This window comes from Oryzias latipes, chromosome 11, assembly GCF_053564925.1.
Source record: "Oryzias latipes strain Hd-rR chromosome 11, Olatipes_Hd-rR_3.1".
NCBI lineage: Eukaryota > Metazoa > Chordata > Actinopteri > Beloniformes > Adrianichthyidae > Oryzias > Oryzias latipes.
Genome location: NC_136247.1, coordinates 20,540,554 through 20,555,838, shown reverse-complemented (window position 1 = coordinate 20,555,838; position 15,285 = coordinate 20,540,554). Strand labels below are relative to the sequence as shown.

The 15,285-nt window shown below is 41.0% G+C and overlaps 1 protein-coding gene across 1 annotated transcript in view; it reads left to right on the top strand.

Annotated features, from left to right (window-relative positions):
• The window catches only part of gabbr2 (gamma-aminobutyric acid (GABA) B receptor, 2), a 207,538-nt gene that overhangs the window by 184,201 nt on the left and 8,052 nt on the right, over nucleotides 1-15,285 (top strand). The window contains exons 14-17 of the mRNA XM_023959777.2: nucleotides 7,332-7,442; nucleotides 9,044-9,268; nucleotides 9,643-9,825; nucleotides 10,464-10,593. Coding sequence (XP_023815545.1) covers nucleotides 7,332-7,442; nucleotides 9,044-9,268; nucleotides 9,643-9,825; nucleotides 10,464-10,593 — 649 coding nt within the window. The remainder of the gene's footprint in view (nucleotides 1-7,331; nucleotides 7,443-9,043; nucleotides 9,269-9,642; nucleotides 9,826-10,463; nucleotides 10,594-15,285) is intronic.

Sequence of the window (15,285 nt, the reverse complement as noted above, 5' to 3'; positions counted from 1 at the left end):
ACACAATAACTACACTTGCTACATAATTTTTAATCTCTACAAACAACAACAATGCTTCCTACAGCTTCCATCGACAGCAACTACATAATCTTCATCATAAGACATATCCTACAAATACTGCAGTTCGGTATGAGCTCAGGTAATATAATGCATGCTATAATGGGCAATTTGTTGGCACTCAAAATGACCCATGTGCATGTTAGTTAGCTGCTAGTGAGAAAGAGAGAATTTCCTGTTTCGTTTGTGGCATGCCTATGGTTGCTCCTCTAAAGCCTGTTGCCTTTATTGCAGTCAGACCAAGATCCACATCTACAAACAAGTCCAGCAGCTGTAATGATAGTCAGTGGAAATCAGAGGATTTTCTATGTGGGTGGTCTTTTTAGTTGCAAATTTTTAAGCTTTTGCGTAACTTGAAAGGGGTATGGCAGCGTTTAATGAGGGATTAGCAAGTGAACCACCAATCAAGTTGCCTTTTTCTTCTTATACACATTACACATTTGAGGTTTTTGAAGGTGTTTTGTTTCTTTCAGGGAGCCTGTGGTTCCTCATTAATTCTGTTCAGTTTGAAAATCAAAAGACTCGTTTGCAATGGATAAGTCCTCAAAAGGAGCACATTCAAGAGTACTTACAATCATGCACAAAGACTTGATCAATATTGCACGGCAATTGGAAACAGAACTGTCAATTTTCAGTTTTTAAAACGTAACTATGTCAACAACAGCACCAAGGTTTCACCCTATCCCACCCTAGGCAAATGGGGTAAAAAAAAATCTTCCTATATTTCTAGGTTTTTTAACGTTGCTTCCCGTCTCCCATTCACTAATCACTTTCTTTTCTACATCTCTCCATCACTCCATTCATCTGGTGCCATCGCTCCACAGACAAGCTGCCAGCACTTTGTGTGCCGCAGCCCTCCCAGAGTGATCCCGTTAGAAGGCCAATCCTGTGAAAAATGACAGTAAACTGGCACTCACATACTGCCATCACCCCACCAGCCCCCCAACTCTGGAGCCGCCTGCCACATACAGCTCTGTTGCCTGGCAACTTCTTAGACAGCATTTCTCCAGAAGGAAGAAAGCTTTGTTCTGCTGAGCTGCGATAAAAAATAATCAAGCCTGTGAAGCATTAGATCTCATTTTGTCTTATTATTGACATTAGTGACACGAGTTTGGTTGGAACTGCAGGTATGCATGTCTTTCGTACCGAAGAATTAAACTATTTGGTAATACTGAGGCTTAGTGACATTTATTGTTTAAAAGAAGAGTGTATAAATGACAAACATGCACATGTAACAATCACAGCTGCTTTTATAGATCCACTCCAATGAAAATGGTGTTTTGTTTTTTGAACACGCTCTTGTACCATTCTTTTTTAATGATGGAGGACATATATAAAGAAATTTAAGATTAAAACTGCATTTCTTTATTCAAATCCTTGTGAACAAAAACTGCAGTTGGAAAAAGCTTGTGGTTGTTACATACAAGCTCCCTGCTATGGAACCGATTCTGTAGCATAATTAAAAATAAAAGTCAAAACCAGAAATGCTTTTTCATTTTCAAAATGAAGCTGCATTTTTTGACTCAAAGTAAAATAAAAAATCAATCCACTAAAATACTTTTTCATTTTCTACTTCAACACCGCTTATTCTGTCACTTAATTAAAATGATAAGGAAAATGGTATTTGACATTTCATTTTCAAAAAGTTCTCTGGTAAATGTGAAGCAAAATTCATTTAGAAATGTATAATTTGACAATTAAAATGGATTAACAGAAATGCTTTTTCATTTTCAAAATGTAGCTGCATCAAATGACTCAAAATGAAAAATAAAAAATCATGACGTCCATGCGGTCCTCCTTCGGACGCACCGCGGACAAGCTTTTTTTCTTCGGACTGCCAGCTGCCTTCGCATAGCGGAGCGCGAAGCTCCCGATCTCCGAAGGCGGAAATACTGCTACGATCAGAGAAACCATCATTATGCAAATTTGTGCTAAAACATTAGCCATGGAGGTACTTAAAACTCTGAACGGGCAATGAGCATCTTGCATGTAAATATGTGGGAATTACATCCTCCTTTATTTTGTCCGGGACACCACTGGAAACACAAATTCATATGATGGTTTTTCAGATCGCAGAGGCACTTCCGCCTTCGGAGATCGGGAGCTTCGCGCTCCACTATGCGAAGGCAGCTGCTCGTCCGAAGAAAAAAAGCTTGTCCGCGGTGCGTCCGAAGGAGGACGCAGAAGGCGGAAATTGTGCTACGTAGTCCTGAGAAGCTGTGTACATGATCAGAAATTCACAACCATCACAAAGCCCTCTCCTCTGCCGCTAACACAAAGCTACACTGCTCCTAGCATGTGTCTCTCAGCAGACGGACACACGGAAAAAGCAATGATGTCATCGCCCCGCCTCCTCGCTGGAAATGCTTTTTCGAATTGAAGATTGCGACAATTTTCGCAGGGTGGATGTTAAAATGAAACGGCAATCCCCTCTTTGTAATTTCGTTTTAATTATGACACAGAATAAGCGGTTATTAAGTAGAAAATGAAAAAGCATTTTGAAGTATTGATTTTTTATTTGGATGCAGTTACATTTTGAAATTTAAAAAGCATTTCTGTTAATCCATTTTAATTGTCAAATTAGACATTTTTAAATGAATTTTGCTACACATTTACCAAAATTTTTTTTGAAAATGAAATGTCAAATACCGTTTCATTATCATTATAATTAAGTGACAGAATATGAAAAAGCATTTTGGCGGATTGTTTTTTCATTTTAATTTTGAGTTAAAAAATGCAGCTTCATTTTGAAAATGAAAAAGCATTTCTGGTTTTGACTTTCATTTTTAATTATGCTACAGAATCACTTCCATACCCTGCTCCGCTCTGTACTCATGCATTCGCTGGTAGACAAATAGATCCATGTATGTCTTTGTTTTTCTCGTCTGAGCTCAAAACTGTACAGCTGCATAGCTCCACTATAGCTCACCATTTTGTTGCACCTGCAATGTTAGGTTGGGGTTGTGAGGAGCTGTAAGCTAGTGGGAGTTTGTGTAAACAAAGGGATGATCAATTTTAATTTTAAAGCCATATTTCCTGGATCTTCATGGTCCACTGCTTTAACCTTTTCATTGGTCTTGCAGCCCATCTCCCTATATCATCGTTGTCAATTTTGTTTAGTTTTTATTTGTAAGTGTTTATTTGGGAGTGTTCATTTGAAGCATGTTGAGGGGCTCTGTGCTCACGAGAAACTTAGTAGTTAGTTGCACACAGGAGACAAGTCATGGGTTTTTGTTGGAGTAGGGGATACACGAACCTTGAAAAACTGGTGGCCTGTGCTTGAGTTTGTTTCTCGTATGTCCTGTGAACCAGAAACCAGTTCTCACTTTTTTTACTTCTATGTTCCTTTAGTGGTTCCATAAAGAATAGTCAGAGACATATTTCCTGTGAAAGTTTTCATTAGGAAGAAATTAAATATCATAGAGAAGGGAAATTTCAAAAACAATAATTTTTCCTGGTCTTTAAAATAGGCCTTTTTGACATCGTAAAACTAATATTAATTGTAAACATGGCCTACATATCTGTCTCCTCTTCCAGTCTCCAAGTAAAATCCTCTCTTATAATAAGGTCAATAATGCTGCTGCCAGTTTATTAGAAGACCCTCTTTGCATAATCAAAAACTGATTGAACTGAGCAGACAAAAGAATGTTCCATTATAACAAAAGTACATCAATCTGGTAAAAGATTGAGCTGCACAATTAAAATCGCAGACTTCAGTCTGAGACACAGATTTCTCCTCCATATGCAGAGTAATTTTGGTCCTTCGTAAGGGTGAAAATGACACGTCTGTGCATCATCTCTAACCCACTCCTGCCATTTTGTCTCCTCCTTGTGCAGTGGTGAAGAAGCCCAGAAAACTGACAGGAAATCAAGAGTCAAACAGCTTACTGAAAGATGTAAAGGTCATATATCATGATGTTGTAGAACAGGGGTGTCAAACTCTTGGCCTTGAGGGCAGGGCTCCTGCTAGTTTTCCAGAAATCCTACCTTTGCTAGTGGTTACCTGGATCAGGTGTGTTTTGATGGCAAGGTTGGTCAGAAAAGTTGTTGGTTATCGGCCCTCAAGAACTGGGTGCTGACACCCCTGTTGTAGGGGGAAAACAAGTGCCAATATGCTGTCCTCAGCCTTGAGCTTTGTCTTTTAATAATGTTGATTTGACCCTTACCCCTGTCTTTTTAAAGTGCCATCTATGTAAATTAAGTCGACCTATGTGTTAAAATCCACATTGAAAACGTTTTTTATGGGAAACATTGGAGCCTAAGCTAAAAAAGACTGACAGAACACCACTAAAGGCTTGTTCACACCGGGACGAATTTCGCCGGCGATTTTCGCCGACGTTTAACGCCTCGTGACTAAACAAAGGGCACCAACGAGAGTGTGCACACCGACGCGAAAAAACGCCAGGCGTTAAAGCGTCAAAAAAAAAAAACGCCTCGGGTTCGTTTTTTTTTTCCGACGCGTCGCGTCGAAATCTCCTCGACCAATGAGAACGGCGCTTTTGCTCACGTGTCTGGAGCTTCTGAAGTTACAGTAAAACACAACTTGGGGGCGCTCAAACAAAACTGCCTTGCTGAGCACACATACCAGCGAAGAAGATAGACGCCAAGTAGCGTCTACACACAGCCGCGAAGCAATAATGACGGACATTCTAAAATATCCCCGAACCAAGCACCAGTTGGAGCTACTGGTGCTTGAAATATTCATGTTTTCTTTGTTTGATTCTGACAAGCATGTAAATACTTGCTCTCTTCTTCTGAGTGAAAAGCGACTTTCAGAAGCGTAAAGTTGCGCAGCGCCACCTTCTGTACAGGAGTATTTCTGTTTTACATTAAGCGCCATCTAATGTCAGGGAATGAAATTGCATGTTCACTCCACTCATCGTCAGCGAAAATCGCCTGGGTGTGAACACAAAAAACGTGGCGAAAAACGCTGGCGAATAACGCCTGGCGAATATTCGTCCCGGTGTGTACGGGCCTTAAGCCAACAGAACACTGTATGGTAAAGGATTAGTATTTGAACTTTCAGTTGACTTAGTGGCCCTCCTGTAGCTCTGGTACATTCACAGGTTCTGATTTGCTGTTACGTCCAATGAAATGAGCTGATTGGAAAATACTTAGCTCAGACTGACAAGAGCAGAAGTCACTTAGTTACAACTGCCCTTTGGGTGGATACAGGCTTTCTTCAGGTAAAAAATGGGCTAATCTGTAGAGGGCACGCAAGTTGTCCAAGTGAAATATCAAAGTCGTAGACTGCTTGGTGTGCCTGTATGACGTCAATGTTCTTGCCCATTTTTTTTCTACAGACAACAGGTCATAGAAAGCACTTAGCACGCAAGGGTAAGTAAGGGAGACGCAGGTGACACGCAGGCAAAGATTTTTCATTTTGTCAACCCCTCTGAACCTCCCGCACTACTGTTCAAGTGCTGGTCAAGTTCAAGCATCCTCTACTTCCAGGCCAACTGTTAGAAATGAGGATATTAGACAATCAGTGTAGTTTGTGTGGGTATCCTACGACACATCCTGTGCATGCAGCATTTGCACACAGTCTGTAAGGCACCAGTACTCGTCTTAGCATCATTCATGCGTCATGAGTGCGTGTAACACACATTATCCTCTCAAATACTTCAAGATACACTAACCACAAACATAACAATGGTACCGTTTTCATGGTGTCCCCCTGAAGTGGCCACTGCAAGACACACCTGTTCTCTCCTTAAGATGCAGCCCTTCCTGTCTGCGCCCCTCTACAGCAGGGTTGGGCAAATATTTTGACTCACGGGCCACATACGGTTCTAAAATTGGATGGAAGGGCCAGACCAGGAGCAGATGCGTGGAGTGAGAAAGAAATAACATGGAATCTGGATGAAAACATTTGAATTGAAAATTCTATTTTAAAACAGAGCATTTTAGAGATTTTAGGTTAAAACCTTTGTTCTCATTTTAGAGCCAATTGCACCAATTTCATAGACAAAAAGTCAGAAAAACATATACTGATATAAACAGACGTTTTATGGCAGTCAAACTCCTCACTGCCCACTTTATAGACTTTTCTCACACAGACATGAACATTTTCACCCTTTTCTCGTGTTTTAATTCTCAAACCTTCATAAAAATTAGGTCCAGGATCTTAGAATGAAAACAAAGATCTGATCGATCACAGATTTCTGTAGATCTAAACAGCTCCGCGTTTCTGTACAGGAGACACGGCACAGAGGAGATTGATTGACAAGGTCTCCAGCCAATCAGGACACAGAACAGGGTGCGCAGTTTAAAAAACGCAGCATAATTTCTCTAAAAGAACGAGCTAAACCGGAAAAGATGAACTGCGACGTAGAAAAGGGAAGACTGTCTTCTGCTATATTTGAAAGGGATTTTAGAGGGTTTCAGGTTGGAGCACAGACTGCAGAAGGGGGGAATGAAATGACACGTATGCGGGTCTTGATCATGTGGCCAGATAAAAAAACAACAACAAAAACATGGGTCTCTGATATTGTTCAGTGGGCCGGACCAAACATGGAGGTGGGCCGGATCCAGCCCGTTTGCTCACTCCTGCTGTTCTACAGGACCGAACAACCCCAAAACCTGCAGCACCTGCACAGATGCATGTGACTAACCGCATTAGCAACATTTAAACAATGTTTAAGGGGGAATTTGTCGAGAGTCATGTGCAATTAGAAGAGAAACAGAAAAGACGATGAGTCAGTGTGCAGTGTCTGAAAATTTAAGGGTGAAAGTATGCTCTCAAAATGTGCATTCTCTTCCTGCTTTCTGTTCTGTTCACTTGTAATACTACTGGAGATGTCTGTGCACACAAATACACTCAGCCATCTGAAAAAAGATACTGGACTGCAGACAAGTCTACCGAAATACTTGAAAACAGCATGTTTACAGCAATGTTTATTTTCTGGATTGCAGATGAATCCTAGCTTGAGTTTTTGCTTTGCTCAGCAGGATTGTGGAGAATAGGGATGGGATTTATGAATGTCTACTGACATCTGACACAGACTCTAATTTGGCCATTCAGTCACTTGTGTTTTTGAGCCGTGATCAAAAGATATATGTAAAAGTAAATAAATCTAAAACGAAAAAAGAGGAATGTGACTGGGACAGAAGGAATACTTTCTCTTGTGAAGGTCAGACCCTTCAAGCCATCATTTAAAGAAACAGCGAACTGTCTCTGCTGTCTTTTTAATGTGAACCAACTGCAAAAGAAATGTGGTGGGGGTTTGTTTTGTGTGTCTGATGTGGTTCTCTTTTACTTTGGTTTTCAACAGGCAGACCCCCAAGGTCGTGACCTTGCAATCCTACCCTTTCTGGAGCACTGTGAGAACACCCACATGACCATTTGGCTGGGCATAGTCTATGCCTACAAGGGACTGCTGATGGTAAGAAAAAGCGAAACTTCACACCATAATACTAAATCTGACGCCTACATAAACACACATTTGAACTCTGTTCTGATTTCATACAGTGTTGTGCAGTGGTTTGCTTCTCCAAATTAAGGTCTCTTAATTTCTTTTTATTTATTTTCGGTTCCTGGTCAACGCCACAGTCGCATGCTTGTGGCGCTCAGCAGGTGGCACCGTCTTAAAACTCAAATTATTGCAAATTTTTTGTGAAGAGCGATCCAACCATGGTCTGGAAGAATAGCCCAGTGGCTAATAAAAGCAAAGACATTAAAAACAATCACTTGATGTCTCATCTGAGGGCCTGACAGTCCTTCAGATTCAGGTAATACAGCTGCTACTGCTGCAGTTTCCAACTTTTAAGCTATTGGTCGAAGTAAGGAGATGTTATTCCTTATCAAACAACGAAACAAAAAATAGATATACTGTAGAAACAAGTGGACGACTTGGAGCAACACACCAAAAGCTACAACCTGGTAATCACTGGACTAAAGATCAAACCACGGTCAAATGCTAATGCAGCTAATGCTAACCAGTGGAGGAGGAGACCAGCTAAGCTGAAAAACAGGTGGAACCTTTAATCAAGAATGAAGGGATTTCCCTGGATGTAAATAATATCGAGACCCACCACCCCCTCCCCAGGAGTATTTCATCCCTGCTCTGCTCCATTCTGATGCCTCTACTTGTAGACGACTAGATCCATGTACGTCTTTGTTTTCCTCATCTGAGCGGGGAACATGGCAAAAAACTGTAGTGCTGGATCGCTATAATATTTATCGCCGTTTTTTTGCACCGTTAATGTTAAGTTTGGTTTGTGAGGGGGCTGTAAGCTAGTGGGAGAGTGTAAACAAAAGGATGATGGGAAATAGGGGAGGGCCCACTCTATTCCAACTGTCCCACCCACTACTCAGAGGTAAATTACTTAAGAACTCCTGTTGCTCTGCAAAAAAAAAAGAAAACCACTCAGGTTTTTCCATTTGGGCTGAAAACTGATTAATTATTAAAATACATATATATGTATATACATATATATATACATATATATGTATATATTTTTAATTTTTAATTTATTTTTCTGTGTTGTGTCTTAAACTTGCCTTAAATGGTACTAAAACAATGTCTTCTGAACATGCGACTGTAAGGACACTTCCAGAAATTTTGTTTTGCACGTGATATGTCACAATAACAATAAAGCCTATTCTATTTTAATCATTGTTAAAGGGCCCAAAAAGGATTGGAGATACCCAAATGTGTACGCATGAAGAAGAGAGGTAGAGCCAAAAGTTTCATACACAAAAAAATGTAAATTTAGGATGTTCCTCTACTCATGTTTGATGAGCACGTGTCTCCATGACTCCTTCAATCCCCCCGCCTTTAAACTTTTATTATAAAGGCAAAGCCCTCTGCTTGCTACATAGTGAATTATGCAGCTGCTGCTGTAACTGTTTCCCCAAACAGTTTGCTTTTAAATGTTAATAAAGCTGTTCTTTCTTCCCCATTTTTGTGCCAAGAGATTATTTTAGTTTTCTCTTCCGCTGTTTTCATCTGTCCTTAACCTTTCGGCTTGTCCTTCCTTGCAGTTGTTTGGCTGTTTCCTGGCATGGGAGACCAGGAACGTTAGCATCCCCGCTCTCAATGACAGCAAATACATTGGAATGAGCGTCTACAACGTGGGCATCATGTGCATTATTGGTGCTGCGGTGTCTTTTCTGACCAGAGATCAGCCTAATGTGCAGTTTTGCATTGTGGCTCTGGTGATCATCTTTTGTAGCACCATCACCCTCTGTCTGGTATTTGTTCCCAAGGTCAGTTTTTTCTCTGTTTTTGACACAGATTTTGCATTGACATAAATACTTGTGATTTTTTTTGCACATTTGAAAACATTTCTGCACCTCGGTTTCCTGGTTTCTTATTTTGTTGTTTTATTTATTTATTTGAATTACTTTAAATTACTTTTGAAAAATTTCATTTCTATTCTGTTTCATTTTTCTTTTAATTATGTTTTGGTTTCTGAATTTTGGTTTCGATATCTAAAATGTAATGTTGTTTTTTGTTGTAGTTTGTTTTGCTTTTTTAATTGTCGCTGTGATCTTTAATATGTTTTTGCGTTGAGTGATTTGCACCTCAGGGCCACCGTACATGAGAGTATTTGTGACCGATACACTAACGTCTTTTGTAGTTAATCACCATGAGAACAAATCCAGATGCAGCCACTCAGAATCGGAGGTTAAAGTTCACTCAGAACCAGAAGAAAGAGGATTCAAAGACCTCTACCTCAGTCACCAGCGTCAACCAGGCCAACACATCTCGACTAGACGGGCTTCAAACTGACAACCACCGGCTTCGCATGAGGATAACAGAGGTCTGAACCAAACAGTGACTCTTCTGTATTCCATTCTGTCTCTAATCATCATTCTAGAGGGCAGGACAGCAGAACGATTGAGTGGGTAGAAAGGTTTTTAATGCAAAGAAAAGAAAGAAGACATTTGAAAGATAATTAAATGAAAGGTACAGTCGCCAGTTCAGAAAAAGACGGGAGAAAGATCTATCATCGCAGGAGCAGAATAGCTCTCCTGAAGGCAGTTCATATGGAAATTTCCATCAGTGATTGTCAGTCATTTGGTTACCTCTCATTACAATAATTGTTTAAAGCTGCTCTGCAGATTGCTGTGATTTGCCGTTCTTTCTTGTATCTGCATTTTATAAAATTGCAGAGTGACAGTGGCTGACATTTGGGCTTTCCCATCACTTTAATTTCTATTCCATAACTGGAACACAATAACCCCAACTGGTGCACATGGACATGTTTGTGTTCAATACAAGTCCTCTAAGAGGAGAGAAGAAACTTGTTGTTGTTATTTTTCATCTTTTATAATATGTTTTGAGTTTGAAAACCATGACTTTTTGCAATATACACCCAAAAATCTATGCTGTTGAAGTATTTTAGTTTACTTTTACTCATTTCAGTAACGTACAACCTTTTTTGTTTTGTTTAAAAAGCTGGACAAAGAGCTGGAGGAAGTGACGATGCAGCTGCAGGACACCCCAGAGAAAACTCCCTTTATTAAACAAAACCATTACCCAGATGCCAACAACATCCTCAGCATAAGCAACTTCACAGATGGCAAAGGTGAGAAGCTGGTTGGGTCTGACAAGTTTGAGTGGAGGTAACTTTTTCATGAAGTGCTGCAGAAGCTCGAAAATGACTTTCACCAAGTTTACATCCACGTTAAAAATAATGTCCTCTCAGTGACCTCTTAGAACAAACTGTATACGTTTTATTTAAAACACCAAAAACAAAGATTAATTCAGCTGAACAAATAGAAAGAACTTTATTTTTCTCTTTCCTGCTGCAAATCCACTTCTGGTGTTAGGACATCACTGTGAGTAATCAGGAGATGTCCTCTTTGTGGCCTACCTACCAATTCTATCTGCACCCTTTAAAACACACGGCCTTCATCCCACAACATTACACTCTCCAGCACACACCAACACACACACTAACACACATTATAACACAAGGAAGGTGGGACCTCTAATCTTCTGTCCCCTACCCCCAACCCTGGTGGGGGAAACCGGGGCCGTGTCCCTGGGGTGCTGGCTTCCTGGGCCGGGTGGACCTCTCTCCAAGCAGGGAGAAGGATCCCTGGGTTAACTGGTGGGACCATGAAGCGGGGATCATATTACATCTGAGCTGGATGGTCTCCAAGTCCCTGTGGTGTCAGCTTTGATCGTTGGCCTTGAGCGCTGGGCCTCTTCAAAATTCCAATAGTGGATGAGCCTGGTCAGGCCATGTTTACAATGCTCTTCGTGGGCCCCCCGCTTCTCTTGGGTGTCCTTCTCCAAGGCAGGGGGCAGGCAGCCCCTGCCTTGCTCTCTTCTGGACATCCCATTGGGTGGCTGCCTGCAGCGTGGCGCGGGTCTCCTTTGGGGGACCCTTGCTTGCGCCTTGAGTTGGGGTAGTGGGTTGCTCGCCAGTCCTGAGTGGTGGCGGGCTGCTTGTCTGGGGCTGGGGGTGCTCTCCGGGGGCGGGGCCTAACGCTGGGTCCCTAGCCACGGCAGGGAGCCTATTCTTCTCAATAACCTGATATTATAATATCTTATAAATTATATTATAACCTGATAATAACCTGATCTCGCTGCAGGACACTACATTTGAACAGACAATACACATAATAAAGCTTTTTTGATGATAAAAATATCTGAAATTGCTTCAATCATACAGATTAGTGGACAAATATATATTTTTTTATCATAAAAATAAATATCTCATGTTGACAGGTGAGTCAGTACCACACCTGACTGCAGGTTCCTGGTTTATTGTGCTTTGTCCCCTGACACTTTAACACTTAAATTGTCAGGTCTGCAATGTGTAAATAACTGGTTTTATGCTTTCACAGGGAGGTGTTTGTTCCATATTATGGTAAACGATAAGACGGAGTGCAGGGCAAATGAGGTCAACCACCACAATATGAAAATAGCACATGGAAAAAAATAAAATACAAATTATGTTTGTGTTTTTGAGCCGTAGAAAAGGGCTGCATCTAAACGCCCTAGAATTGATCCTGCTTCATCCTGGACATTGTGAAGTTTGCTGCTTCTACTTGCATCAGCAGTTGTTCCAACACAGAAGCATAATTCTGCATTTGAACAGACTGATGTACTGCGTCAGTGCAGCATGTATGATGCATGAGGCAGCAAAGGGTGGGCTATCAAAAGCTGTCAGATCTGTGGGAGTTTACAGATTAGTGCAGCGAATTTCTCCATTCAGAAAAATCCTGAGTTAACAGAACTAAGTTAACTTTGTGTCCAATGTGTATGCTCTATTTCTCTTTTTGTACTGTGCAGTCCTAAAATTTCTTTCATTTAAATTGTTTAGTACCTTACGTGTGGATGGAGCCAAGACAGAAATAAATTTCTGGTTAAAACCTGCTTGACATGCTGCAGTTTTATCTTCTTAACTGGGTTTAGAACCAGTAGAGTGAGAAGTGAAGCCATAATTATCTTAGTTAAAAACTCTGCACAAGCAACCATCTGTCAGACTGTTAGTGTTCTCTTTATATGTATTTCTTAAGAAAGCCCAAATCAAAATTCTGCTGCCAATTTAAATTGGCACTAAAATATTCCACATGTAATTTAAGTCAGACAGTCAAGCCGAAACACAATATTTACATTTTTTATTGCATTAATTGATGGAAATACAACTACCGTCAGCTGGTTGTCGATTCGGCTCAGTAAGGTGACATGTGGGCTTAAAAAGATGAATCTACATGTTTTAGCTTAATTGTTTGTGAGGACTTTCCTTCTTGCATTGTCATTTGAGAGTGACTCGTCACATCTTGAATTTAACCCTTGTGCTATCTTAGATGACCCCACCCTTACATTGGCGTGTTCTCCCTACCATGACAAAGGTGGATAAAGGTGGAAAGATTTCATGTAATCCATGGACACCAGTGAAGATCACAAATCATTGAAGAAAAAAGGTTCAGCGCACTGTCTAGTGGGTCAAGATGACCCAACTGACACCGTTAAAGTGCCTAGGATAGCAAATATCAATCCATCCATTTTCAGAGCCTGTTGGGTTTTTCTGAAATGTTGGGTGAAGGCGGGGCACACCCTGGACAGATCACCAGTTTGTTGCAGGGCCACACAAACACTCACATTCGCACCCAGGGGCAGTTTAGAGAAATCCATTTAACCTACGAAGCATGTTTTTTGGACTGTGGGAAGAAAAAGCCGCAGTGACCAGAGATAACCCAAACGCCCAAACCCTACCCAGAAGGGACCAAGCTGGGCCAAAAAAAAAGCTGTAAAGCTGTTAGGCAAGAGCAGTAACCACTGCACCAACACGCCAATGCCCAATGCAGAAATAAACAGTAGAAATCAGAATGAGAACAACAGATCTTTTTAAAAACTGTGGGAAACATTAGATATTTCTGTCTCTCTGGGAGCCAGTTTGACGACTTCCTGTTCCGCCTTAGTCAGAGGAGGACTTAAATAAAAAAATAAAATTAAAGGAAATTTTTATTCCCATTGTCTCCATACAAATAAGGAAAAAATAAAGTTTCAAAGGGAAACAAATGGCAACAATCAGATTCTCCTCCATGTTGGTTTTGGCCTCCACCCGCTGATCACATAACCAACACATAATGTGCCAAAGCTGAGTTCTTGATTGGTTTGATGTGTCGTGAATTCTTGATGAAAGTTGGAATTTTTGACCTCTGTAACTTGGCTATGCATTATGACCCACAAGTCACGTTTGGTGTGAACGTAACTTAAAGGCGTATAGATAGTTTATTGCCTCAAAAAAGATTTTCATGTATCTACAAGAAGCTTCAGAAAGCGGCTGGGTGGCTGCCGGTAGGACCATGGGAAATCAGGGTTTGATTCCCAGGGGCTGCGATGAGCTTCATCCAGTGTGGGGCAAGACCCTTTGCGCTACTGCCTAACCATGTAGCCACTAGGGGGCTCGGGTCTGGATCTCCCTCTGCTGGTCCCCAGTCCAGAAAAAAGCAGGGTTGTGTCAGGAAGAGTATAGGTCATAGGTCTCCTTAGGGTGGCCCCTAAGGGAAATGAGCCGAAAGGTGAACAACAACAACAACAAGAAGCTTCAGAGAAAACAAGGCAGCACACAAAGTCACACTGCAACATAGCAAAGAAGAAAAAGAAAATCACAGCCCCTTTAAAATATGACCACCGTGTAAATATTTTCTCTGGATATTTTCTATCATAATTAACAGTCATTCATCTCACAGCATTTTTAGCTGCAGTCTTAAAAATCCATTGTAATCTTCGCCTGAATTAATTGGTGACTGTAACTTGAGAAGAGTGTCAACAATGATTACACTCACTCACAGCAGATGAGAAGCAACATTTTGCTTTTATCCCTTCTTCTAAATGACTTTTTGAAAATGTGCCAGCCTTGGGAGTCGCTGCAGGCTTTTCGGCTGACACGTTTCCTGACCACTTTGCTGGGAACACTTTTTCAGTGTTAATGATCTTCTTAGCCAATCACAGGGTGGCAGTTGAAAGCATGTCGTCACGCAGACGTGGTCATGATGACCTGAGCATTGGAATGACAGAGTGAAGAGACTTTCATAAATTGCTGAAACTGCTGGAATTTTCTCCTGGTGAAAATGACATTTTAGTCATAGAGTGCCAGGAGTTACATAAAAACTTCAGTTGATCCTTTTCCTATTGTGATAATCAGCATGAATTTTAGCCTAAAAATGTTTTTACACCAGGCTGTTGGGTATAGTTTATTTCTTGGATCACCTAATTCATTTAACAGGTGAAAAAGCTCTTTTGGACCTTTTGACGGCTGTGTGCCTCTGTGTTTGGCAATTTTGGAAAGTTGGGTTACATTGATAATCCACCTCATATAGCAACTGCCTGGAACGAGTCAATTCTGGTCCTCTTGAAATCAAGTATTCAGATTTTCTTGTAAGCTAACTCTGGTGGCGTTTTTGTCAGGGATAATGCTTGACAAGGTGTCCCTTTTCAAAATGAGGAAGTAATGGAGGAACGATGAAGAAGCGTAAACTGTTCGACACAAAGTATAGGCCACCTGCGTGTTCCCCCTACAGGTTGTTACCAACTGTAACGGCAGTTGTGATTCAAGCTACGCACTGGGAAGGTGATGCATGCTCAAGAAGACACTAAATGGGCATTCTTAAACACGGTTTTAGCGCTTGGTTTACACATTGGACTGTCTCTATCAAATACTGGCACATGTACATGTACTTGGAAGTTGGAAGGCGTGCGCAAACGGCAATTATTATTTCTCTGCCATGATCAATTTTCTGTCGGTTGGTGCTTCTGT